The sequence below is a fragment of the Tinamus guttatus genome, unplaced genomic scaffold (assembly GCF_059628265.1).
Source record: "Tinamus guttatus ecotype Peru unplaced genomic scaffold, ASM5962826v1 Tinamus_guttatus_pri_ptg000125l, whole genome shotgun sequence".
NCBI lineage: Eukaryota > Metazoa > Chordata > Aves > Tinamiformes > Tinamidae > Tinamus > Tinamus guttatus.
Window position 1 is genome coordinate 6,240,135 of NW_028288659.1, and position 27,266 is coordinate 6,267,400.

Consider the following 27,266-nt stretch of genomic DNA (forward strand, 5'->3'; position numbering starts at 1 on the left):
GCTCGCTGCGTTAGGAAAGCAGCAGCTCTGCTGCCTCTGCGCAGCTCGGGGCCCACGGCTAAGGGCGGATATTCCTGGAAGTGGCTGCCCGGGTGGGCTCGTGGCTGCCGGGCGCATCGCTCCCGTTTCCACCGGGCTTTGTGTCACCGCGGGATTTGCCCCTTGTTGTTAGCAAGGATGTTACCGCCAATGTGCAATCTACGGCTTCTTTCTTTCTTCCTTTTTCCCCATTCTTTTCTATCTCCTTTGCATTTCAGTTTCCTTTGTCTTCTCTGCAGTGCACCGAAAGAGGTTAGGAAATTTATCACAGCTCTTTTTAATGGGTTTTTAAAGTCCAGCGCGACACAGATTGAATTGATTCCTGGAGCTGCAGCTTTTTCAGTATTAAAAATATTTTATCTTTACATTTTTTTTTTCTATGAGAAAACATATATTTCTTTCTACTCCTATAACAAAGCCCTGCTTTCTAGTGTTTCCATATGGTCAGATATTAGGCCCTTCCCGAGATAATTTAGTTTGGTCATGTGCATGGCTAGGATTTTTATGCTAAAGAATTCTGCTAGTGGTTTCATGATAAATGCTTAAAGCACTGGGAAATGACTTTTATTGGGCTTAGTGTGCATTTAGCAATGCATTTACAAAATTAAATGGTTTTGTGTGTTTATGTGTATAGATCTTAAAAATGTACAGAAAAAGGATACACTACCTTAGGTATGCAAAGAGTAAAAAAACCCAATTGTTTTACCTTCATTCTGTGTCCTGTAGCATAAAAAAAAACCCCGAAGAACATTTCAAGGAACTCACTAAGTTTTTACTGTTCTTTTTCCTTTGTTTCAACATAGTTTTAATGGGAATCGGTAAAGAAAAGTGAGTCCCAATGACCAGCCCCCTCGTGGCCGGCCGAGCAAACCTTTACATCGTTGAACAAGACCAGCCAGTGTGTCCCAGGGCTGTGGGTTTAGTGCAGATGAACTAGTTGTATGACTTCCCCACTGCTTCCCACTCTAAAACCCTGCTTCAATTTGCTTAAACTTTGTATATCTTCAGGCTGGTAGCTATGAATAAGTCGTATTGTCAGTGTATTGTTTCTCGTTTAACAAAGCAATGTGTTTGTATGTGTAGTTGGTTATGCAAAACCCATTTCGGTTCACTCGTTTTATCATGTCGTGTTTATGATACTGGAAATGGAGTCTTTTGTATTGTTGAGGAATTAAAACATTTTAATATCAAGACTGTCACTGTGGAAGCGCACGTATCTGTTTTGACATTAACAAAGGAGTAAAAATATGGTGCGCAACACATATTCATTGATTTATGATCAGTGTGCATCAAAATGCCAGTAAGACATAGACGAAAAGAAATTTATATATATACATATATACATATGTTTATTTTGAACACATGCAAAATAAAACATAGTATTGTCCACCACCGCTGATGGTATTTACAGGAGCCGGATGAGCTGTCTTACCAGGAAATCAAAGCTAAAGCGTAGAACGAAAACAGAAGCAGCCTACTGATTTTGAATGTGTCTGTTTTGAAAATATGTATGAGGACATGACTTTTTCAGAAGGTAGATATTCAGTGTTTTCCTTTTGGAGCTAAAATGGCTCACCAAAACCAGAGACACAAAAAACTTTAGTCACGCTTGTGAGTCTTGTCCCTGATAGTGTGCACGTAATGAAGCTTGCAGAAGTGTCGACATAGGCATGGTTTTTATTTGTTACCTGGCGCCAGGTTGGTAAATTTTCTCAATTGCATCCTGGTCAGAAATGCTTTATGAGGGCAAAGACAGGTAACGTAGGCTTCGTTTTAGTCATCTGGAAGCGTATTTGCTCATATGAAGCTTATTGATGGGTGTGTAACTAGAAATCCTATTGCGCTTGTGGTTCCATTAGAGGCACCCTGTTTTATAGACAACTGGGTGTTGCCAGGCCAAAGTAGCACCAAATGTTATTGAAATCTGCCCAATTTTATTATCTCCCCGTGTTCTACATTCATGTTCTGCTCTTCTTGTTCCCCGCCTCCCAACTTTCATTGGAGCCTGGAGTACAGCACGGACACCCTGTCCTGCCGCCCAGAATGCTGAGCACCACCACCAGCGCTCCCCCTGCTCATCCGGGTTGATCCCACGGCCTCTGCTAGGACCAAGTGCACTGCCACCCCTCTGCCATATGGTCACCTGGTCGTGTTTTTCTGCGTAGTGTCTTGGTCATCTCCCCCCTCTTCACGTACCTTGCTCCTTCTCCATTGACCTTGTAGGAAATGGCTGTAGCCCTGACACTGTGACGAGTCCTAGTGTTTCCTAGGAATTGCTTACCTGTCTGTCAGGTGAACCCGCTTGTAGCTTCTGACTAGAAATCAGATAAACTCCGAACGTGCCTTTTCCGCTGTTATTTTTAAAGAAGAAAAAATAAAGAAAAATGAGAAAAGGCTGCTTGTGTATTGTGAGTATGGCTGTCAGCTTCTCCTCCTCATCCTCCTCACCTGTCTTGTAGCCTTTTTTTTTAAACTGCATGAAAATATGCAACACTGTTGAATATAAAAAATAGACTTCTCCAAATTCATACAAATGAATGTATGAATTTGTATGAATTCATGTGGTGAGATGAATGTGGTGAGATGGTAGCAAATAAAGTTGGGAAGAACAGGACGTTTGCTCTCTGCCAGCTGTAGCCCCCTTTTCTTGCAGCATATGGGAAAGGGATGCTTTGCTGTCGGATTAGGTGCAAAGAGCCCGAGTTGAGGCTGCCCTCACCCTGTGCCTTGCAAGCCCCCAGAGGCCAGGCACAGAAATATGCTGAAAGGCACAGGAAACATCATGGGAGGCTGGTCAGGCATTCTGCGCTGTAACGCACGCAGACAAAACAGGCTTTGGTGGAAATGTCACAGTCCAAACATGGGCACAAAAAAAAAAAAAAAAAAAAAAAAGGCAAAAAAAGCAGACTGATACAGGCCAAGCTTGGTGGGAAACATGATGGGAAAAGATTTGGAAACCTTCTTCCGGCAGCCTTGCCAAGCAAAGGCTGATGAGCATTTTCAGCTTCGCCCCATTGAAATAGAACGGTGCTGCCAGGCCGGAGGAGTGACTGGTTCCTCTATTAATATCACAGCACTTCTCATTTTCACTAGTATCCCACAAAATCCTTCTGCCTTAATGCAATGCAATACTGATGCGGCTAATCAGCGCTGGTGATAGGATGCAAACACGCGGTGGTGCTGGTGGCAGTCGTGCCAGTCCCCTTGCTGGGATAAGAGTAACCAGAGCAGCAGGAGCGCCATGCAGCTCGGCATTGCCCTCGCCTTGGGTTTCTCCTGCAGCCCCCCGGCATGGGAACGGAGAGGGTCTGGTTACCCGTTTCTGTCCCCTTGGCTGCATCTCGTCCCAGGCTGTTGGTGTGGGCATGAGTTTTTGTGGTTTGCCGTGCCTAAACTCTGCACTCAGGTCCAGGCTCAGATTTCCATGGAAAACCAAATGGACACAGATTGCCAAATAAGCTTGTATAATTTAGTGGTATTTTTTTTTCTTCGTGGCACTTTGTGGGCTTAATTTAATCCCTGTCATTCCTCATATGTGGGTAAATGTCATCTACTTCATTTCATGAATGAATTAACACAGCCAGGCAGAGTCTGCGCCTCCTGCACCATTCACTTGGAAGGGGGAAGGGATTAAGGAAAGAGCTAGGAAATTAGCTCTTAGATTAGGAAATTAGCGTGCCCCAAGTTGCTAAACCCCAGCCTGGGTTAGAGATATCGGGGTGCAGATCTTGTGTGCACCGCGGGTGTAAAGCGTTTTTGGGAGACCCTGACTGCTCTGTGCAAGGCCCCAATCAGTCCTTCTCTTCCTTAACCCTAGAAATACCACTTTTGTAGTGTGAGTCTTTCACTGGCCCCAGTGACAGTGGAGCTCCTTTAAAAAGAGCTGTGCTTTTAACAGTCGGAAGAATATAAATAATCCCAGAATTTTCTCCCTTTTTTCGGTATTTCCTTAAGCACGTCAGGAAGCAGAGGTCTCCTGGCAAGGTGCAAGTGCGCGATAGCATGGAGGTTTTTGGCATGCAGAAGATAGCATTTTTAATCCGGGGTGTGTGGACAAAGAGGTGGATGCGCAGCAATGCCGAGCAGCACTGAATGTATGCGCGAGCCTCCGTGCGCCGTGTTACATGATATTTGTAATACAGAGAGGAATTAAATTTAATAGTTCTGTGTGCTTATTTTTAAGGCTTTCATGACTTGAAAAGAAGCATAGTTCATCGAAAAAGGAAATGAGAAACAATTTATTCTTAAATAGAAATCACTGTGGCCATGCCGTCTTTTTTATGAATTTGCACAATGGGCCGGATTATTCTTAGGCTAAGGCATGTCTGCACTGGCAGAGCTGCGCCTCAAAACTTTTCCTCTGCGCCTGAGACTGCTCAGGGCTGTCGCTGCCTCTTTTTCTTGTGCCGTAGGTTCACCTGTTTCTAATTTTTCTTCTTTATTATTATTGATTTTTATTTTTATTTTTTTCCTGAAGAGGCGGCCTGAGTTTCTTCGCTCCCTGATCCGGAGCGCTCCGCTTGGCGTGCCCTTCCACACGCTTCCCGCTCCCTGCTGTGTAGCAGAGGGTGCCCTTTGCTCCCTGCACCGTGGTTATTTACACCGCGGGCACCCCGGCCCTTTCGTGGGCCTCCTCCTGGTGCAGAGCTCCTACCAACTAGGGGACCTGGGGGCCTCCAGGCGCTGCTGTGACCCCAGTACAAATTGGGCTCCCTGGCACCTGACAGTTTTTCCTTGCTCCACGCGGGCCAGGAACGCCGTTTCTGGGGAGATGGATGGGCTGTGCAGCCATTAGTTACGTCCTAGTTAGTCCAGCAGGCCTACTGCTGGCCTACAAGGAGCTGGAGGCCGCAGCAAATCACTTTGCTGACCTCCAGAATAATTAAGCAGTTTGAAGCCCTCTTTTAAACGAGCGGCGTGCGGCTCATTCGTGCCCTTCTCTGCCTGCTGAGTGGATGTCTCTAAATAACAGAGGTGGTGTGAATGAGGAACTTGTTTTTCTTTGGAAGCGTCTCCTAAGAAAATGAGAGTTTTTTACTCTCGTATTCCTGTATGTTTGCATACTTCTCTTTTTCTTTTCTTTGTGTTTTCTTCATGGTGTTCTCTGTTCTTTGTTCTTCCCTGAGGAAGAAGGAGATAATAAAATTTCCTTTTTTTTCTTTTTTTTTTTTTCCATTTAGCTTTCCAGATGATCTTTGTGTACTTTACCAGACTGCAGCATGGTAAACAAAGCCTTGTTTATTGCCTGGCAGCACGTATATGCTTTATGATTAATGTGATGTTTGAAATACACAGGGCTGGTAATAGATAGGGAGATCAAAGTCTTCTCTGAATTGGCAGCAGTGCTATAAGCAGGTGAGGGGGGTTACAGGTGCTTCTCGTGATGGTGTTGGACAAAACTACCTGGGCCAGTTGCCCTGCTGTGCACTACAGACGTCTGCTGCAAACGCAACTGCAGCAACTGCCCCTGAAGTTTAAGCATAAATTTAAATGGAAATTTAAAGGAAATTCCCCCAGCAGTGTAACTTAGCTTACACCCGTCTACACTTGAAAATTGTGCTTATGAGTGAGTGATGAATTTTTATTTCTATCCGTATGGCAGTATTAGAGCAGGTTCTGGAGTGTACAGAGTTGTATCACTAGGAAGACTGCACACTGCATTCACACATGCTTGTGTTTTTACAGGAGTGAGCTAGATTAAGAGTGTTTTTATTTCACTCCTAACATCCTGCATGAAAATATACTAAAGGATAGGGTCAAGCAGTTTATGTGTACTGTATTGCTATAGTTAAAGGCAGAACTTTTGTGTGTGGACAGGCCCTAAGAAAAGATTAACCTGGAGAAAGTTAATAAAAAGTGCCATCCTAAATTATTCATGAATCCATTTGTAATATGCTTGCTGGGAGGCTTTTGTTTTCCTGAAACTCTTATTTATTAAAATCTGACAAGAATATCGTTTTTTATTCAATAATAAATCTAAGCCTATGCAAGCCAGGCGATATCCTCATGTAGTTATACAGAATAAAAATGAAGTTACATGGCAGGGTTGTTTGGAAAGAATAGATTATTGTTTAGGAGGATTTTATCTTTTACTTGCCATTTCAACACAAGTAAACAAATCCTAATCAGGAGATATCCGCCTGGATGGAAAAGGCGGCCTTAATTCTGCAAAGGATTTAAAGTTTTTTTAAAACTCAGGTGTTCAAAGTTAAACATATTTCCAGTATTTTTGCAGATTCTGGTCCTGTGCTTGCTAAGTGAAATAGCTCAGTCTTATTATTATTATTCCATACTTAAGTCTTCTAATATTTTTTGCCTTTTTTTTTTCTTTTTTGCTTAACTTCAGCCAGAAGAACATGGAAGTCATGCTCCTAGCTTGTAGATTTTGAATTTTCCAAAGCATGTCCATACATGCCCACTTCATTTTGTGCCTTAGAAAAGGTTAGAAAGATTATGTACAGTGAGTAGGAGAATGGAAAGAAGCCAGGAAGAGAGCTTTTTCTGTTTGGGGTGTGATAAAAGATGATCGTCTGAAAGTCCTTTACACTAAGTCATTTCTTAAAAGCTGGTTGAACTCTGCTTAAAAAGCAATTTAAGATATTGTTTCGATATTTTCAATATATTAATTTTAATGGATTTTTTCCCTTCTATTCTTTCTCTTTCCCTGCCCTTACTTGCAACTGGATTCAGTATTAGGAAAGGAAAAGTAGTGTTCATAAATAGAAAGACAAAGAAGAGTAAATCTGGAAGAATGAGTTTAGCTGCGGAAGCAAAAATGGGAGCTCTGGCGGCTGGATTGAGTTGAAGGTTGAGATGTAGAGTTGTTTGCATAAGCCTGATGTGAAAGTAACTGTCTCATAAAAGCAGCTTGAGTGGAAGATGCTCCATTCTCACGTTCTAGCTGTGAGGTGGAAGAAGTTTGATTTCCATGCTGGGAAGGTAAGGATACATATCTGCTGTATGAGATGCAAGTGGAGCCCGTGGGTTGGATTCGGGAGCTAGCAGTTCCCTCTGGAAACTCACCAAAGGACACAAGATGCCTTCATCCTTCCTGAAGATTTCTCGTCTGCTCTTTGCTGCCAGCTTTGGTACAGGTGTCGAAGTAGGCTGAGAAACCCTGCTTTCCAGCCGGGATATTTGCCTGACTTGCTAGCCCCCAGTGGAATCAGTGCTGCTGCAGCTCATTGCCATGGGAACCTTCAGTTACTAAATTTAATCCAGCCCAGGGTGTGCTTGGCTGTTCTGCTGCTGCAGTGTAGACAGGTGATAAGCCATACATCGATACCGTGCTATATCGCGCCAAGACGACTGGGCGACGGTGACACTGCAGCTTGGCAGCCGCTCTGGTTGTGCTCTGCTCTGGGCCAACGGGCCTCCCTGCGCCCGCCGCCACCTCCTCTTCCTCTCAGCATGGTCGTTCTGGTCCAGCTGCAGGGGCACTTCCAAAAATGCTCGTGGTAGACAGGGTTTTACCACTGAAAGCCCTTTCGTGTCTCTGGAACTTGAGGATGGAGGATCATGAAGTTCTCCCACTGAAGTTCTCGTTTGGGTTGTTGGTAACTCATGTTTTCCCTTGTGTAGTTTAATTTAGTGATGCCATGTTGCTTCATAGAGAATCCAGCAGTGAGCATGGAGTGCATTGAGGATTATGCTGAAATGATGGCCGATTACTGATTAATCAGTTAAAGGTTTTAAACTGTGTCCTCTAAGTTATGGAGTCATGCATCCTAATTTTAAAAACCAATAATTGAGAGGGATGTATAAAGATGTGGATATACCCACCATAACATATTTTATGAAATATCCGAGGATGACAAGTATTTTCAAGGCAGCAGAGGCATTTTAGGACAGGTGATGATTCTCTGATTGAAGTTACCAGCTAAGAGTGACTCTCCACTTTCTTTCCTTGCAGGTACTACATTGGTCGCCAGATGTTTGTGGTGGTCTCCACTCCAGAGATGATCAGGCACATCTTAGTGACAGACTTCCATAACTTCACCAACCGAACGGTATGTGGGTGGAACGGGTGTTTTTGTGGACAGAAGTTGGGAGAAGACTGCTAGGAGAAGACTGCTGGGCTGCGTTCAGGCCCAAAGACACTGCGAGAGAGCTCGATAGGGAGGGGAAGATGCACTACATGGTTCTGCGAAACTTAGAGATATATAGCTATATATATGTACATATATATATAATGCCATTAAAAGAGGTGTGATGTGCTTGTGATTGAGGTGTGGGGTGGACGCTGAATAGAGAGTTTTGCTACTGGCCTCCTGTGAAATCCTAGGGCAGTCCCTCACTAGCTCTCTGCCTTGGTTCCCAGACTGTGTTATGGGGACAGTATTTCCCTTTTTTTCTCCTGGCCACAGTCTTTTCTGTATTTTTAGGCTTGCTGTGGCAGGAACGTGCTGCCTGGAACAGGGGCATGCCTCCTGCAGCTAACATATGTTGCTTTATCTTATTTATTCCTGTGAAAATTACAAATGGTAGAGAATACGGTTGGGGTCAGCAAGGACTTATACATATTCCATTGATTACTTATCTATGTATAGATATATATTGAAAAGATGTATAGATATATATTGAAAAGCTCCTTTCAAGGGCTGTTTGGAACAAATAATGAGGGGGGGAAATGCTAGAGGGACAGGAATGATTTACAGCAGTTCCTCTGTATTTTACAAAGTAATTCTGTCACTGTGACCACACGTGGCCTCAGTGTCATCCGTTCTGCTCTTCCTCCTGGCACCTTCGTTTGCTCCAACCTGCTGATATAAAACCACAGGTACTCGGAAGGGCCGTGGGTGCCCTCAGAGGAAGTGTCATCCCTGATGAGCTCCCTGAGCCGCCACCGCTGTCCCTGTCCCTGTCCCTCTGCCCAGCCCGTCAGGCTGCTCACGGACTGTATATCCTCTGTGTTTGCTTGTGCTGGTGCTTAGGGCCCATCTTGGGAATACCTGTATCTTGTAACTACCCATACCAGCATCCCTTCATTCTGCTTGTAACTCCCATCTGAAAGGAGGAATCCCGGTATGTAGGTTTCTTGGGCTGAAGATCTTGTGTCATGTGTCTCATCCCCATTTATCTGTATTTGAAGAAACTTCCTGTCCCTTTTCTTCGTCCCAAGCACAGATTCCTGTCTCCTTGTGACTATACCTTTCCCATGCCTTTCTCCTGAACGTCTGACAGGAGCAGATTCTCCGCATTATTCATCATGTTAGCTGGTGTCCAAACAACAGCTCTCTGAAATCGGAGAGCAATCCTTTGAGGATACATTGAGATACTCATTCTGCTCTCAATTTTAGTCAATCTTGTCATTTGAACACATCTGTCTGTGCATTGCCACCTTTCTTATGTTGGCAGAATTATTCTTTCTCTTAGGGTTTCTATGGTTTATTTCTCTCCCTGTACATCTGTCTTTCATGTTCTGTAGCACTTCTGTTCCTCTGTTAAATTCACGGAATTCAGATTACTCTATCCAGTCTCTCCCTTCCTTTTTTTCTTCACCAGAGACCTTTTAGATGAAGCTCTCTGTGTAGGTTCATATTTTACCCTTATCACTTGGCTGTCCACTAAGCCACTGGTGGGTTTTCTGCACAACACCCTGTTTTATGTGCGAGGAAGTGAGATACAGATAGAGCGATATCCCCAAAACTAACGAGAAAGCTTCGGCAAATGAGAAATTTAATTCCCATCCCTCACTCCAGCAATGGGTACTCTTTTCCCCATATGCCCTATTGCTATTTCTGGCTTAGTTCATATGCATTTACCTTATTTAAATGAACTTGCTTTGTTGTATATGCTTTTATTCTGTGGTCTTCTCACACAGAAGAAATCTTCAGGTGTTTTTGTCTCATCTTCCACTTTGTTCCCTCTCTTCCATCCATTGCCCTCTCTTTCCAGAGAAAGAGCAGCCTTCTTTTTTAGTGACCAGCCACATGCGACTCTGGAATCTTTTTTCATGTTTGAATTTTTGCCCTGAAAATTGCCTCTCCTCTTGAATTCACAGTCAAGTCTCCGTGAAGTGTTTTGTTATGGTATATATTAAGGCTTCTGTACAAAAATAAATAATGTTGGATGGTATGTAATGAAGGCCAGTTGAATGTATTCATATGTAATTTTGGCTGCATGTGAATAATGGTTGTAAGGTGAGGGCAAGAAAAGCACTTTCCAAGTAATAGAATTCTTTCTTTTCATATTGACTGAATACATGTCATCTCAGGTCTTTTAATGGAATTGCTACTGTTTATATCTTTTAAGATTACTGAAAGCACAAACTGCTTTAAGTAAGAGTTTCTATGTGCTGTAGGTGAACTTAATATACAAATTATATCCCTCTTCCTTACTTTACCTCTTCCTTCTCAAATGCTCTGCTGATGAGTGGTTATGGGATTCATTTTGGAGGTAGTGCTGTGCACCAAGCCAGGCTAATGCATTTTAGTCCAGACATGGCATTCTTGTGCTATTTCAGTCCCCAGCCTTTTTTGGCTTGACAGGGTTAGGCTTTCAGGGTGGGAACAGGCCTTGGGAAAAACCACAGCACTCTCTTTAATTATTATTATTAGTCTCTCCAAAAAGCATTTCCAAACCCAGGATTGGTACCTCGTGCACCAAAGGGGCCATGTCTGTGTATTAACCCAGAGTGCCATGAACAACACTGTAGCAGTTGGAGCAGCCCATATGTTGATGGAGTGTCACGAAACTGCATGACGTATAGCACTAATTCTCAATGCTAAGTAAGTGTATCATAGAGGGGAAGAAGGTGATATTCCACGTGTATTCTGTTGCTGTTCCAATTATTGTTTATATATAAATATATATACAAACTATTACTTTAATGCGTATGTGTATATATACATATAATTTAGAGTAAGAGACAATGAGAAATTGTATTTGGGAAGTTTTGTAAACATGAATGATGGAGCTGATAAGATGATGGTTCGGTGAACCTGGAGCTTTTGTTAAAGCTGTCTATAATGTGATGCCATACCTTCGATTACTGGTAAGAAGAATGACCTTAATCCATGGTTGTGGGCTTGCTGGCTACTTACTGAGAGTATTCAAAAGGTCTGTAGAAATCAGAGTGGCTTTTGTCTGCTGAGAGGACTCCTGGAAGAGTTTGTTTAGTTTAATATCTAGGCAAGAGACCACATAGTTCAGTGAAATCAACAGGTAAAGGGCCATGTTATCTGTGGTTTTGGGGGCAGGAAATCAAAGTTGGTGAAGACATTGTCTAGTTGTGTTACTGTAATTGCAAATCGCTTCTTCCCTCGTGCCAGGTTACTGCATTTAGGGATTTCTGATCCTGAGCAGTTCTTATGGAGGTCCGAGGGGACACCTTTGCCTGATTTCTTTCTGGAGGAATAGAGGGGGCTTGCCATCACTGTTGAAATTATGAATGTTTTACCTTTTTGTGCTAGAAGGAAGCTGGCATGGCATTCTTTCGGCCTTCGAGGGACATTATTATGGCTGTACTGGTACTGGCAGTGATTTTGAGTAGATTAACGTGATTTTTTTCCAGTAATATCAAGGCAATATCACCAGATGCTGGATTAATTGGTTATGTTCATGCTGAATAGGGATGTCTATACTGGAATGACAGCTGTGGAAATAGCAGCATCTTGTCCTCTGCCTCCACATCCAGAGGGACCTAGTCCACTTAGGAATGTTTTCCCCATTGGGCCTACCTGCTCGCTCGTTATAATGACAGACTAGATTTTGCATGTGAACAGAAGCCAAGCTATTGTTTATTTTATACATTTATATTTCCCCGTGATATTATACATCTCACATCTCCACTAAGAATATCCTTTGAATGTAAAGAACTGTCCTGTAAAGAACTATTTAAGTTCCCTTGCAGCCTTCTATTGTTTTTGAGTTAGTGATCAGTAATTCTTATGACAGAAGTATTTGGTGGCTGCAGATGAAGTCTGCATTAAGGTTCACTTCATTATTTTAATAAGCAACTAAGTCTAGCATGGAGGCTGTTATTTCCCTGTAAGCATGGGGTATATTTTAGCATTAGCCGTATAATCACAGGAAGGCAATAACGACCTCTTATTTTTCCACTTAATTTTTTACTTGATTAAGGTGAGCATTGTAACCATTTAAAAACAAAAATGTCTAGTGTAATGTACCCTCATACTTGAGGGGTATGAAGGCTTTCCTCTATGTTTTTAATTATAGTCTGAGAAGAAAAGATGAAAATTAGTTTATATACCTTCTGCCAAAAGAAAATATGGAATTCATTTTAATTTATGTTAACCATGGAAACCTCAGCCAGAACTCTAGGCAGAGCTCTGCTGCAGTAAATGATACCTTCTTCTCATATGCACGGTAAATTGTCTCTTGAATAGAAGATTTCTTTTAAGAGCACTAACACTGTTTCTTAACCTTTTTAGTTGCATTGCAGTGTTGTGCGAGACAAGTTTACGACGTTTGTTGTATTCTGCCAGGCAAGATAATGATACATAATGCGTTTTCAGATTGGTTTTAATTTCTGCATTGAAAATTTATTTTTGAATTGGTGCTTGGGAATCGTTAAAGTGTACGTTTAAAAACGTAAGAGAAGAATGTCCCGACGTAGCAATTTGAAGGGAGATAGTGCAGTTACCCAGGTGGTCTGTCACTTAAATGACAAATTGTTTCAGAAGCTGCAGGCCAAGCTCTTTGCAAGAAAGTGGATCAGTGAGCCCTACGGCAGAGGTAGATACTGGCTAGTCAAGGTTTGTCTGACTCCGGAGTCAGAGCTGTACTGGTGTGGTTACAGCTAACGCACGTGGAAACTAGTAGTTCAGTGAGAAGCAGCTCTTGTTCAGCGATGGGCCGTGATGGCTGGCCTACCTACCACTGCGTCAGCTGCTCTTTCTCATCTCTGGTTTGAGGATAGAGCAGCGGCGTGAAACGTGCGTGTGCATATTGCACGCTCAAAAGCTGCACCCACATTTTGGGTCAGGTCTGTAGCTAACGTAAATCAGTGGAGCTGCATCAACTTCAGGTGCCCCTGTGGTGACTGACATTGATGGTGCCTCCCGGAGCGGGGCCGCAATGCACGACGGCACGAAAACACATCTGCTCTGTCCCTGTGTGCACGCGCTGGGCCTTTTGCACGTGTCTTGCAGGGGGTTTTACTTGACACGTTCTGCCTTAGTTTTCACAGTATGCACAATGCCGGCGTGCAGCTGCCAAGCTGCTGCGCTGTAATTCAGTGAACACAAAAATTCAATTGTGTATCCAAACCCATATGCAAGCCCTGGCTTACGGCATGGGCTTTTCTTCAGTCCCTCTCTCACAACATGGTTTTTGTTTTGAAAAATAAAACCACTAAAATATTCATTTGGAGACATGTCATTTAAAAATAGTTAAGGAACAAATGTTGTTTACTGTTGCCAAAGACACACATACACGCTGTCTTGACCTCGAACCCTTGCTTATTTAGCTTATAAATGTTTTCTTCAAATTAAATGTCATAGGATTATTTCCTGTTGTGGCAATGGCATCATCATTGTCTCATGGGGAATTCTTAGTTTATTTCCAAACTGTTGTTGCAAAATGCCATAAGCTCAGTTTGTAACAGCTGCCTGGTGTGCTTTCTTAGAGGCTCACCTGTGCCTGGGGGCATGGTTTGGAGCAGCAGTGATGCACAGAATGGCAATGGGTAAGTCAATATTTGGGAAACGATTCAAGAAATTTAAGCAAGAGGGAAAAATAATGTAATACATCACAACATCCTTTTTTTCCCCCCATCCTTTAATCTGATTGTACACAAGTGATGTTCCACCATGAGTTAATAATTTCATTTTAATCTTTAGCTTTAAAAACAAGCTGTTTTTCTGAGCCAATAGAGTGAAGGGTGGTGGTTTAAGTTTTAGTGCCTTCTGTCTTTTTAAGATATTATTCTTCATTTTCCCTTTTTTTCATCTTGTTTTCTGTTGGTTAAGACTGCGTATGCAAGTCGACTTAGCTAAGGCTTCTGGACCCAACTTGTTTCAGAATGAGTCATTTACACCTGCATGTGTGCACACATGTATACTTGTATTTACTTATGGATGCATATAGATGCGTGTTTGAGTTTGGTTCTCTTCTTGGCTTGAGGAAATGCTAAAACTTCTGGACATCTTCATTAGACCCTTGCAGGCAACAACTGTGCCTCGTCTTAGGGGAATTTTACAAAATGTGCGTTTTTATACATACCACAGTGATAGTGGTGTTTCCCTTTGGGGTGCAAAAAAGTATTTGCATCTGCTGTCAGGCAGTGCCTTGCATGTGCAGTCCTCTGTCCTTCTGAACTGCCCTGTTTTACCTCCTCTCTTTGTAGGACAAAACCAAGCGAGCACCGATCCTACCACGTGTACAGCAAGGCTCAGTCTCATTGAGCTGAGAATATTCAGTGCTTCCAAAGATCATTCTGTGCCTTACAAGGATAAGTGAAAAGGTGTCCAAGCAGTGAATTTATTAAGATTCACTTTTTTTTTTTTTTTTTTTGCCTAGCAGTTTCTTGCAGCTGCTCAATCATAGCTGGTTTGAAATCTTGGCCGGTATGGCATCTTTATGTAAAGGGAATTATGGTAGCGGAGAATGTGCTTGGCTGTACATCACTTAACTGTTTAATATTAATTTGTTTGACTCCATATTTCTGGGTGCTTTTGTACAATCGTGCTCACATGATTGTACAAACCTGCAGGTCTGAGAGATTTTCCAGTGCCAGCCCCTGCCTGCCAGGGAGCGGAGCAGGGGCCCTTCAGCCTTTCACTTGTCCCCATGGCCCTGGGCTGTGCAGGTGACATTGCTTTCCCCAAAGTGCCTTTGTGGCACTTTGTGGTAGTAAAATACATTCATAGCATAAAATACATTCATAGTCAATGTAAATGTATACATTTTGCCCCCTCTGCCACCTTTTAAAATACCTTTTTAATTCAGGGTTTCTTCTTTTCTTTCCTCGTCTTGCTTTCAGAGCTTGACGGTTAACATTTCTGAGTGATTATACGCAGTTTTGTTTAAATGTTTTAAAGTAGTAGTGCATATGTTTGCAATAGACACTTTAAAAATTAATATAATAAATATTGAGAGGGTCATTTCTTTCAGGCTATGTATGCCTTTTTATGCATGCACAACAAATTGCCCCTTATTCCCCATCTGCTGCAGCTAATAGCACAAAACTAATGTTGTCAAATGATCACAGCTATTGACTGTAAAATTAATCAGACTTTGGCTTCAGTTAGCCTAAAGAAAGGCTTAACATATAAGTAGAATATGTTCTTGGGACTACCTGATTATCTGAATCCCAGTGAACTGAAGTCTGTTTTTGTGATTAGGGCTCTCGTTCTGAGCTCAGTTTTTGGCTTTGCTACAGAATTCCTGTGCTCACAAGAGCAAATCGTTTAGGAAGTGCTTTGTCACCTTAACAAATGTTGAAGAGTATGTTGGGAATTTCCATCTGAACATTATCATTAGAGAGAATGTAAGTACTTTAGAACTGATGGCAAAAGGTTGTGTTTTGATATATTTGCTGATTCAAATAGTTGGAAATAAAAGAAAAAAGAAGCTACAGAATTGAAGAGGAAAAAATTTTATTGAAAAACGTGGTTCTTTTCATTTGAAGTAATTTTCTCTTTTGAAATATTTGTTAATATTAATTTTACTATTTTTGGGTGTTAGCAGATTCAAATGACTTGTCTGTATTTTGTGGATTATCTTCTCTTCTGTTTTTTGTCATTTTGCTTTTGTAAGGCTGACTCAGAAGGGGAAATCTCAGTCCCGTAATGTGAGAAAGCTCATTTGTACTTAACTTGGACATCTGACTTCTCTATGCTGATTACTACTCACAGGAAAGATGTTAGCATTTGCTTAGTTCTTATCTCTTATTTAATTCAGTTGGGTCGTCTGTGTATATTTACCTTGGTATGTTTATTAATAGTCTGTTCAGAAGGGAAACATTTCCTTAATTTGGAGCCTTGTCTTTCTACACCCTACTTGGTAAAGTGGCTTAACAGCGGTTCTTGTCATGCATTTAGGCATTTGATAAAGACAAATTCCTGAAGGTTTAAGAAGATACTGATAGGGATAGTTCTGAGTGCCACAGAACAGCTTACAAGCAAGCAATTAAAAAATGCTGACTCTACTTAAGTATGTCTTTTAGAGCATGAAAGGATAGTGCAGTTGACTGACTTGGAAAGACCTCCTGTTGAAGGGGAGCACCTCTCGCTGGTGTTTCGTTTTCTTGGAGGGGTTGCTTGGGTGGCCTGTTGTTCTAGAAAGGTTTGTTATCAGGTTGCCCCCTTGCCTGGGGCTGTGTGCTTGTGGGGCAGCTGTATCTGCTGCTGGGCTGTGTTGCAGTGGGGGAGCCCTCGTCGCAGGGGTCAGCGTGCCCCACAGCATCGCGGGGCTTGGAGCAAGCCATGCGTCTTGGCATGATGCCGTTTGAACAGCCTGATATATTATTGTCCAGACCACACTAATTTGCTTGCCTATGATGTACGAATTTCTACTCGAGGAAGAGAAAAACAGTATTTTTCCCATCTCCGGGTAGGACAGCAAATAAAAAGAGCTGATTCCTTCTGTGTGATGGACGAGCAGTGACAGCAGAAGCAGATGGGTTGTATGCAGATGGGACACACCAATAAAAACTTCTCGTTTTTGCATATCATAGCTCTTCTCTGGAATTACAAAGGGCAGGGGCTATCTGTTTTCAGCTGTTACGGGACATCACCCTCAGCAATATAAAAAGCACTGTGTTTGACTGCAAGGAGGTGGGCAGGCTCGAAAACAACTCCCCTCTTTTCTCTTGTTTCCCCTAAGAAGACGTGATGAATCGGTGGGTCGAGACGGTGCCTCACGTTGAGATGCAGAGTCATGTCACCGTTACAGGATGTGTGCGGTGTGAGTTATCTTTCAGCATGGATCCAAGTATCTGAATCCATCCCTAAGTCTTTCTTTGAGTTACTAATGGGCTGCTGCCATCACCATGGTACCCAGAGACTTCTTCTGTGAGGAAGGCTGCAAAGCGGCGCGGAGGGGAAATTTACATTTTTAATTCTCCCCTCTCTGTGCCTGTAAATATGAGAAGTGCTTTGCAGAACCGCAAGGGCAATATGGCATCGAGAAAGGTCTCGGGTTGCTGCGTTGTTTCATTTGTCTTTAATGATCTTTCCTTATGCTATTATAGTGCAGCCAGTGTTGGTTCAATACCTGCTCTTAGGTAGACATGAGAACACCAGATGGATTACGTACTTTACAGCACTAATGATAGTGACTGATAATGTGTGCAAATCTCCCTTTCACTGATTGTTCAAGGCAGTTAAGAAATACGGAATACAGCTGTACATAATTATGCCTCCTTTGAAACTAAAGCAGGCTGTGAAATTTCTGATCCTGGAAAATGGTCAAAATTAGTCAATAACAGAAACAAAACAAAACAAACAACAAAAACCCAAGCCCTTTGCATGTACTTAGTTAATGGTGTATTGTGACATGCTGTTTCTTAGATGCAAGGCTTCCCTGCCAAGTCTATTGAGATTTAAAGAAAATAAAAGAAGGCCTCCAAAATACTGCATAATGAAACTACAAAAAGGTGCTTTTGCTGCAGGTGTAGGAAGATGCTGATTTGGCAACACTCTGTGCCTGTGCGCTTGTTTTTGTCAGAACACTGGGTGTGTAGGGAGCAGGATGCATGTCTCAGTGTGCTGCAGATATGTGTGAGGGTAGAGTCACTCTTTCTGCCCACTCACTATTTCTTTCTTATGTTTCTTGGAGTTGCTGTAGGATCAACTTTTGGAATCATCCTTGTCTGCTTCTATACCCCGGCCTTTTTTTCCCTTGTCGTTCTGCAAAATTTTCTAAATGACTGAGGAAAACAAGAACAGAGTTTTACGAGTTTTTTCCTTTCCTTTCCCCTCCCCCAGCAGAATCTTGTTGAAACTTGCCAATCACTTTTAAAGCCTACGCTGGGCTTTTCTGCAGCACAGGAGATATCATTAAGGCTTTATACCCACTAATGAGGGAAATGTGCGCTGCTTGAAGGCTGCTGCAATATTAACTACATCCAATTATGTTAGGTAAACGTATGAGCATAGTCAAAACAGGATGAAAGCATATCTTTCTATTCAGGCCAAAAGCAGTCTTTGGAGCCAATGTTTCATCTGACTTATACTGGCTATTTATTTACCGTTTCTGTTGCATCTTTTCTTCAGCTCTAAAGAAAAACAACACGTACAGACAGGAAGGGACTCTCCATTCCCAGGACTCTCATCCTTATTTAAAGAATCTGTTTTAATGGTGGATGGTGTGTGTGAAATTTTAAGAGTGATAAATATTTTTTTCCTGTTTAAGTTCAGTATTGCTTCCTTATCTAATCCTGTCCTCAGCTGGCCGTGCTATGTGAGGAGCTGTGATCCGTGTGGTGCAGCAGTGGGGATGCAGTTTGTGCTAGCCTTGCTGGTCCTGACCTTTGATTTCTGTTGTTCTGCTGCTTTCCAAAAGGAAGTTGAACTTCTATGTATTCAGCAATATGCAGAGTTATTTTTTCTGAAGCCTATTCATCCTAATAACAGCACGTTTAGATAACCCCCTATTTATGACCTATGAAACACTCATTTTCAGTAGCAAATTGGCTTTGTTTCTTTTCCCTGTTCCTGCTACAGAGTGTCATGCCCTCTGGTTCCTGCTTTTCCCAGCCTGGTTTTGTGGAGAGGAGAGGAGTAATTACTTTGCTTCATTTTCCAGAATTGGTAGATGCTCAGACCTTCGTCGATCAGAGCATTCAGAGTTGAGGCTTTGTTTTGTTTCTGTGTCTTGATCCTTTTGGAGGTTGCTTGCCCACTTGTGAACAAAATTGTCCGTTTGAAACCTCTGGTGAGAGAGTAACCCATTGTGGCCTTTGCCAGTGGCATTTCATAACGTGTCCCGTGTCATTACCTAAGATCTGGGTAGCCCCGATGGCTACTCACTTCACCAAGCTGGCCAGTAGCAGAGGCTGGAGAGTGGAGTCATAGCAAGATGGACAAAGTCTGTCTTCCCTCAGGCCTATCCAGTAACCCGCTGCTGTGATGACTCCCAGAGCCAGGGGTTGCATCTAGGCATCATTTTTCCTCATGGCTATTTTGGGTATAAATCTGTTTCCCCCTGCATCTGTTACATACTAGATATACAGGTGACTTAATGGACAACATTTTTGTTTCTAATGTGATACAAGTAGGTTTTGGAACTGGCACATGTGAGATTCTTTCTTGTTCAGTGAGACTTAAGTGGTATAAATGGGCATTGCTGTATTAAACTTTGGAAGCTTTTACTTTTAAGTAGAAGTGGCTTTAAAAAGCATAACATTCCATACCAAGATTAATGGAAATAAAGTTGAAAGCCTCTCTCTAGCCACTCCTTCTGATAGCTTAATCCATTTACCTGCCTTTACATTTATATTTAGAATTTAAATAACGGGTTTCTTTTTCCCTCTTTAAGATATCAGGATAATGTTCTTACCTAGCGCACTGCACAGATCATCCCCAGTAGAGCCAAACCAGCTCAGACTGGGACTCCCTCTAGGATGACCTTCTGCATTGCCGTGATACTGGCTATATACACTGAGTGCCATGAGCCACTGCTATCCTGAATGTAGTTGTGCAAAGAGCAAATCACCACGGAAAGAAGTTGATGTATCGATATAATTCAAACTAAAAACCAGTCCAGAACGAAGGGCCTAAAGTGCCAAGTACTGATCTGAAACTGAAGGCAAGTATGTGGCTTTTCTATACCTTTATTGAGAGCAGGTAAGCATGCAGGTGTTTAATACCTGTTTTAAAGCTACTAGCATGCTGGAAAGTACAAACTCGGGCTGACGGTGCTGAGGCAAGCTCTCTGTTTGGGATCAAAATAAAAAATGAGTTGTTTGTGTTCTTGAGGGATTCCAGTGCCTCTGCTTCCAATTCTTTGTTTATTTAGCATAGCATAAAACTATACATACTTCACGCTATCCTCATTAAAGTTCATAACAATGTGTTAAGCAATGTAAAATGGTTGTGAACAAGTTTCGGGCAAAGACTCTGCTCATTTCCTATTTGAGTCGATCTGTTTAACTCAGAGCTTCTCAGTCTCAAGAGTGCAGCCTGGCTTTGCCCTGACACAGATGACCAGCACTCACAGGGCCTTTCTGCCATTGCAACGGCAGTGTGGCATAGCGTGGGGGGCGAGGATCAGTGGATGGGGTAAGTGGCATCTCCAATTGCTGCAGCTGTTTTTTTCAGCAGTTATCAGACCGTAGACTGGAACACTCTTGTCTAGTCTTTGCAAAAAAATTACCTCATGTCTGATAGCTTTTGCGTGGGTAAAAATTTCATGCCACTCTCTGCTAGTTGTGGTCCTACTGTACGAAACGTTCATCCTGCAAGAGTAGGAACTCCATGAGAAGGGGCATTTATAGACTGCACGCTCCTTAGCACTAAGTCGTGGCTATAAATCTTACGGCTCATAACTGAAAAATGACCCGGTTGGTCTCGTTTGAGTCTCCAGTGAGAATTTGTCTTTGTTTATGTAGCAACCGCCTATCTTGGCACCATTTGTTATAAACAGTTGAGAGCTCATAGTTGGGTGGTCCAACGCTGTGGGGGAGATGGAAGAGCTGCCGGGTGTCTCGCAGGTGCAGGACTGAGCCACCTGCAAGCGAAATCTTGCTTCAAGCTTCACAGCACCTTCTTATTACTCTTTGGGCTCATTTGCACTTGTGGCCTTGTCCCATGCTCTCCAGTTTAACAAGAGCTCCCAGCTCTGAGCAGTCCCGGCCGCTGCTCATTTTCATGGGCTTCATTTAGGTACACGGGCACGTATTCAGCAATATATATGTACACGGATCAGGAAACAGCTATCCTGGAGCAAGGAAAGAAAAAAAAAAAAAGAAATTGTTGATCAATGTTAATTATTTACTCCTGCCAGTCTCCTCTCTACTACTAAGCAATAGGCACTAAAAAAGCTGCATTCTTTACTGAAATAATATCCTGCTTCCTCCTTTTCCTCTCATATTGGGCCTTGCAGAAAGGATTTGGGGAAATAAGTCATAAAAACAAGAACTATCTTGCACTGCTCTGCTCTACTAGATTAATTTAAAGTTTAAAATACACAAGACATTCCTTTTCCCCTTTTCAAGGCAATTGCAAAGGACATTTTCATCACTTCCTTTTCCATTCTCAGTATGCGCATTTAGATGAAGCTAAAACTGCACTCTTGCACTTTTGTTATGCTGCTTTCCTAAAATAATTCTGAATAATTTAACAATAGCTCAGGAACATCCCAGTTTAACCAGTCACTGACCTTCAATCCTGTTTTTTTGCAAGCAGGACTATACTAGTATTTCCTCAATTGTGGAGGAGCTCTACAGTAGCAGAGGTAATGGTGCAGTCTGTAATGAGAGCTGCCCAATGCTTTCCATTACAATATTTAGCTTTTGGTGGTTTATCAAACTTCAACTGCTTCAGTTAATGTTTTCCATGTAGATTTTTTTTCAGTCAACATGGTCTAGCCATTTCTGAGGAGAAGCATAAGGAAGAAGATTATTTTTCCATTGTAGAAAAAAAAAAAAAAAGAACCCAAAAACCCAAATGTCCTTTTCTTTGACTTTGTTTCCTCTGGTGTAAGGGCTGGATATAGAAAACACTTTGACAGTCTCACCAAACTGCTTAAGTTTATAAGCCTCTGAAGAATCTCAGCTAGCACCAACTCAGTAAGAAGTTATTAAAGACCATGGAAGCTCACTGAAAAAGCATTGCTCTGGTGACAGTCCTCTGCAGATCACTAGCTTCTGCAGGCAGTTACGTTAAGAAACCTGCTGGAGATTGTAGAACCCTGAGTTTGTGACAGAGGCAATTGCAAGATGTGGTGAGGTGCTTTCAGCCTCACGGTCTGCCCTGCTTGCTATTGCTATTGCAAGCCTTGGAGGTTTGAGAAAGCGAAAATAGCTGGTGGTGTTATTTTGAGCAAGGTACTTGCTGGTACTCACTGGAGTATTTTATCTGCTCTCTTTGAAGGAATTGAAAAGAATGATATTAAGGACGGTCTGGTCACAGCTTTTTATGTATTCAAATGAATTTGTATGAGAGTCAAGTGAATAAATGCTCTTTTGTATAGGTATATTTTGACATGCTTTGTTAAATTAGAAGTCTTTTCTTTTGGTTTGGTTTTACCTGCTTCAAGCAAACAAAAAATCACAAATGTGAAATCTTGGAAGGTAAAAAGCCCGAAGTGTGCAATGCAGCTACTCAAAAGGTTTAGATCCCAGCTCTTCTGGAGGGACAAATAAATGAGTAACTAAAGCAGCTATCAGGGGATCAGGGAAGTGTGTTAGTGTTTTCACAAATAGATGTGGAGACCTTAAAATACAAAGTTTGATTTTCCTGATGCCTAAATATACACATAATGCATTAAAACAAATGTGAGGTAGCAGGACAGGAATTCAAATTGTTCAGTTAACACTATAGTGTAAATGTGATTTGTTGACAGCTTGTTATGGTGCCATTATGGCTGAACTGGAGTTTTCTCTCTGAACAACTTTCCAAAAGAAAACTAAAATTAGTCAACTAAACAAAATAAAATAAAATGGTCGTATTTGGCCACGCAGTGCCCTGTCTGTGACAGGGGCCAGCAGCAGATGCTCAGAGAAAGAACTTGGCTAGTGCAGAGTAGGGTTGCCTTTGATAGAGCCTCCTAACTTCTTACTGGCAATGGCTTTTGGACTTCCTGAACTGGAAGCGATATCCACATATTTAATTTTTAACAGCGCTTTCCTTTCATTAGTTTGGTTTAATAGAATTTTAGCCCATATATATTTTTGAAAGATTTGAAGAGTCTTTACAAGCTGAAGTTTATTTGCTTTACTGAAGTTGTCTTCGGGGGAGAAAAGGTAAAATACTTAGTTTGGGATTTATGGCACATGCACTGGAGTTCTTTGGTCTGATGAACTAACTGCAAACATTCTGTTTCGAATCAGCTAAATGACACTTCACGGTGTAATTTGTGTATCAGGATGTTGTCCTATGGGGAATGTGAAGCTGGAGAATGACTTTCAGGTGCTATATAGAAATTTAGAAGAAAGGAAGAAACCCTTTGAAAAGGAGCCTCAGCTTTTAGTCAGTTTACTGCTTACTCAGGTGTTTTCTTTTAGTGTTTCTCACTATTTTGACATTTTAAGCTAGCCTTGTCTTTGTAATTTTAGTTCTGCATTATGTTTGAGTGAAAGAGTTCAAACTGAAGTTGTCAATAAAATTTGAAATACATGAAAAATACTGGTGTGTGTATATGTATATATACACATATATATACAATCCCCAGTGCCAAGAGAATCTGTCGAGTGTGCAAGGGAGATTTTTGTGCTCTTTGCTGGAAGTGGTTTCAAAGCACATAACTCTTCACTCTGGGAAGTGCCCTACCCAAAAGCCTAAATATGATTATTGAGGAAGATGTGCTTTTAGCCTTTTCTGTTGAAGCTATTCTGCTCTGTATGTAAGTCCTCAAGCATTCCTGGTAGAGAAAAAGTGTATTTCTGTAGCCTAGTAGTTAGAGTACTCAACTGGAGTAGGGAGGAGAAGGTTTCAGGTACTACTACAAAATAATGCTTGTGCATCTTTATCTAACGATAGTTTTATATGAACAGGTATTGGAGAGGAACTGGAAGGCAAGCTCTTTTCACATGTAGAATGCTCTAATTTTGGTCTCAATTTAGTGCTAAATTTACCCTGAGGACAGAGGGTTTAGGAACATCCTTCTTCCCAGCCTTGACTAGCCTGTGCTCCAGCCATGATCGTTCTTTCCTTCTTCGTTATTCTTACCTCATTCTTCTTCCCATCCTCCTCCACAGGAAGGGACTGCAACTTCTTTCCCCGTGTGTGAGCTGAGTTCCCTCCATGCCAGTATGAAAGGGCATCACCACCATGCCTTTCTTCACTCTTCTGTTAGAAGTAAGGGAATAATCCCTGATCACAGCTTTAACATCTCTTCCCCCAGCGTGACCTCCATGAGGAAGGAGGTGGCAAGGCCCTAGGGACGTGCGGGGCTCTTCCTGCATGGTGGTTGTGGCAGTTCAGACAACTCAGTGCTCAGGGTACTGGCCACTGTGAGTCCTGGCATACTGCAGACCGAGGCATTTGGGTCAAGATTATGACAGACAGCAGCCTTGAGGATAGGCAGCTGGATAAAACTTCAAATCTCTCGGCATTATCCAGAATTTCCAGAGGTGTTGCAAATTTGTCCTTGAATGAGCAGACTAATAGTAAATGAAATTTCTATGTAACCAAAAGATCAAGCTTTCCATTCTACACCAAGTTCATATGTGCATCCCCTGCTGGTCCCATATATTGACTATAGATTGAAAACATAGGAATGTATCTGCAGAACCAAAAATGTTCAGAAACTTTTTCTCCCAGTTCTCCTAACAATCCTTAAAAGCAATATTCCAGTTCTCAACCTTTCCTCTACCAAAAGTATACATAAACAGAGGCACTTTTAATAGTGTTACGACTTTATGCAACACTAAGTAGGCAAATTACATCATCTGGAAACTAGATTAAAACATTAGGCTTAAAAACTGCTTCTCAGCAGAGCAGAAACTGGGTATGCAGTACAGGTTTACAGTATTGGTGAATTAGTTTGTAATATCAGTACTCCTAATTAATTTGTTAATTAATTTGTTGATTTATTTTGCTCTGTTTATGTAAATTGATGGAGGGGAGACTTAATTTTGATCTCATTTACACCAACAAATAAGATGATGCATGAATTGCATCAGTCCAGGTCAGACTGCAGGAGGCCATATGTGTTTATTTTAGCGTTTACGGATTTCTATATTTACCTCATAGCAATGACTCGCTTTGGTTTCTATTGACAAAACCATGACTTAAGAAAATGTTTGCAAAGACAAGAACAGATGTTTCCAGGCAGCTTGCCACAGCGCGGGGGAAAGCCAGTATTTAGTTGTAAGCTGGTGTTGGCTGTGTCATTTATGCAATGAGTAATGATGAGCAGTAGCCATTAGTCAGTCATTGAAAACCCTGACTTGACAACAAAGGGTTGAGCTTGGAGATACCCTTTTCTATAGTCCGATCTATACAGTAGGCTGGAAGTAGGCTGTTCTAATGGCTGCAACCAGTTCCCCCTTGGAACACTTTCTGAAGTCACTTAATGACCAGAAAAAAACTAAAAGCTTAGAAAAATATATAATGCATGGAGAATTTCTCCCTTCCTACTCAAGCTCAATGGTTTCAATTTAGCTAAAAGTTTTACCGGACACTTCTATGGAATTGCCAGGCCACGTGAGCTTTTGGAGTTAAGTAGGCTTAATGATGATCTGTGAGGGCCTTTTAGAAAAGGCATGTGAAGAAAAGTGTTCAGTTTTAGCAGACAGCAGGGTCTGATTTCAGTAACTCTGTCAAACTTGGGAGAGGAGGTGAGTCTGGCTGCTGAGAAGCTGCACGTGGAGTTTTTGAAAACTGGTTTGGGGGAAACTGCACCTGCATTTACAGTTGTCACCAGCAATGACGTCTGCTGTTACCAGGTGAGAAGCAGGTGGTGGGTTCAAAGGACCCACTGGTCTCCCTCACCGTAGGCCATGGGGCTTAGTGGACTTTGCCTGACTTTTACCCTGGTGTGACAACCAGCATTTGTGGGCAAGGAGTCAAATCTTGCTTTGACTTTGAGAAGATCTCATGCTTTGTTTAAAGAAAAGCCATAAGCATTTTAGAGATGAGGCTGTAACATCTGTGTAAGCAAGAACCTGCTGGATGGAAGTGGTAATGAGCTACAAAAAATCTGGTTTAAAACAACTGTTTTGTTTTCGTTAATAATATACACTGCTGTCCTCATTATCCAGAAGCCACTACGCAAACTATTTTGAATGTCGTGAAAACATTGAGAACTAAACATATTTTTTCTCTTACCCGATACCAAGAAAGATTGAAGCAATATACTTCATGAGTTCACCAAACTTCTTTCAAGTTGAAATCATGGGCACATCTTCCACATTCCCACTTTTGTGATCCGCTTACTGCAGGCTTGCTGAGATGAATACTTGGAGATCGCTCAGATTTGTTCTTGTTGTCATTACTTTTTTTGAAGAGGAGATGGTGTGTGGATGTGTAAGTGTCATGACACTGCTACTGGTACCATCTAAGCAGTTCACGTGCTTATTGGTTCCTCCTGGCATGGAGATGTTTGTTAGGTATGGCTAATGCTATGGGTAGTGGTGGAGTTACTGTGAGGATCTGGGCTTCTGGGAACTGTAGAGTTTGATTCTTTCTTTTTTAAAATTCTATCAGGCTTTCAGTGTTGAGGGTTGCCTCCAAAAAATGTATGCCGTTTTTGGTTGTTTTTGAACCTGGTAGCACCACACTGTGATGAAGGTTAACTCTCTAAGATAAAATTTCTGGGACCATATTTCAATTTCATGCTGTGATATGCAAAGCATGTGGATTAGTTTAGCAGCTGGCTCTCTGGAGACAAGTGGCTTATATAGTAATTTTTGGAGCTGATGGGCTAAGAGGAGGCTTTATGGGTGACTGTATGTCTTGTTCAGGACATTCTTAAAATTTCTTGCTGCATTAAAGCTGGTTGCAAGGTTTCATCTCTCATCTTTCTGATGAAGCAAGATGAGGACGTTTGTGAGAAGACCAGTATGGGCATTACATTGCTCCTGCTCTGGACAGTTGTTGCTGGCTGCCAGTAGCTCATCCAAGCCCGTTGGTGACAAATGCCAAGAAAGGTGCAAATGATTCTAGTACCATGCCAGACTACAGCTATTCTCCTGGATAAAACAGGTCTGGGACATGAATGCATGGATAGGTCCTGCAGATGCTTCTATTGATACATTATTTAACATGATTTTGTCCTGTGTCAAGACACTGGGCACAGATCAAGATAACATGCACTGCTACCACTAAACAGTGGACATGGCCATCCTCTTTGGGGAAAGTGATTTAACCTTGTGGGCAGGAGGTGTGCTCTCCTGCTTGTCCTGGGAGCCAGGGAGGAGTCACGGGCCTGATTTATGTAGCCAACAAGCCAAATGACTGAGGACAAACAAGCTCATCATTGTGTCTGAAGGGTCAGGCTAAGGAACAGCTTAATGGGGAGGGAGTTCTTGCATCCGCTCCAAAGATGCTGCTCATCTGCAAATGCTGTTTTGTCTTCTGTCTTTAAAGCACTGGTGCTTAAAATATCTGTTTGGAAGCAAATATTTCTGTGATTTTCTTTGTTGTTTCTGATGG

At 42.0% G+C, this 27,266-nt stretch overlaps 1 protein-coding gene across 1 annotated transcript in view; it reads left to right on the forward strand.

The window, feature by feature from the left end:
- TBXAS1 (thromboxane A synthase 1) overlaps positions 1–27,266 on the forward strand; it is a 209,737-nt gene that overhangs the window by 85,377 nt on the left and 97,094 nt on the right. The window contains exon 4 of the mRNA XM_088521625.1: positions 7,952–8,048. Coding sequence (XP_088377751.1) covers positions 7,952–8,048 — 97 coding nt within the window. The remainder of the gene's footprint in view (positions 1–7,951; positions 8,049–27,266) is intronic.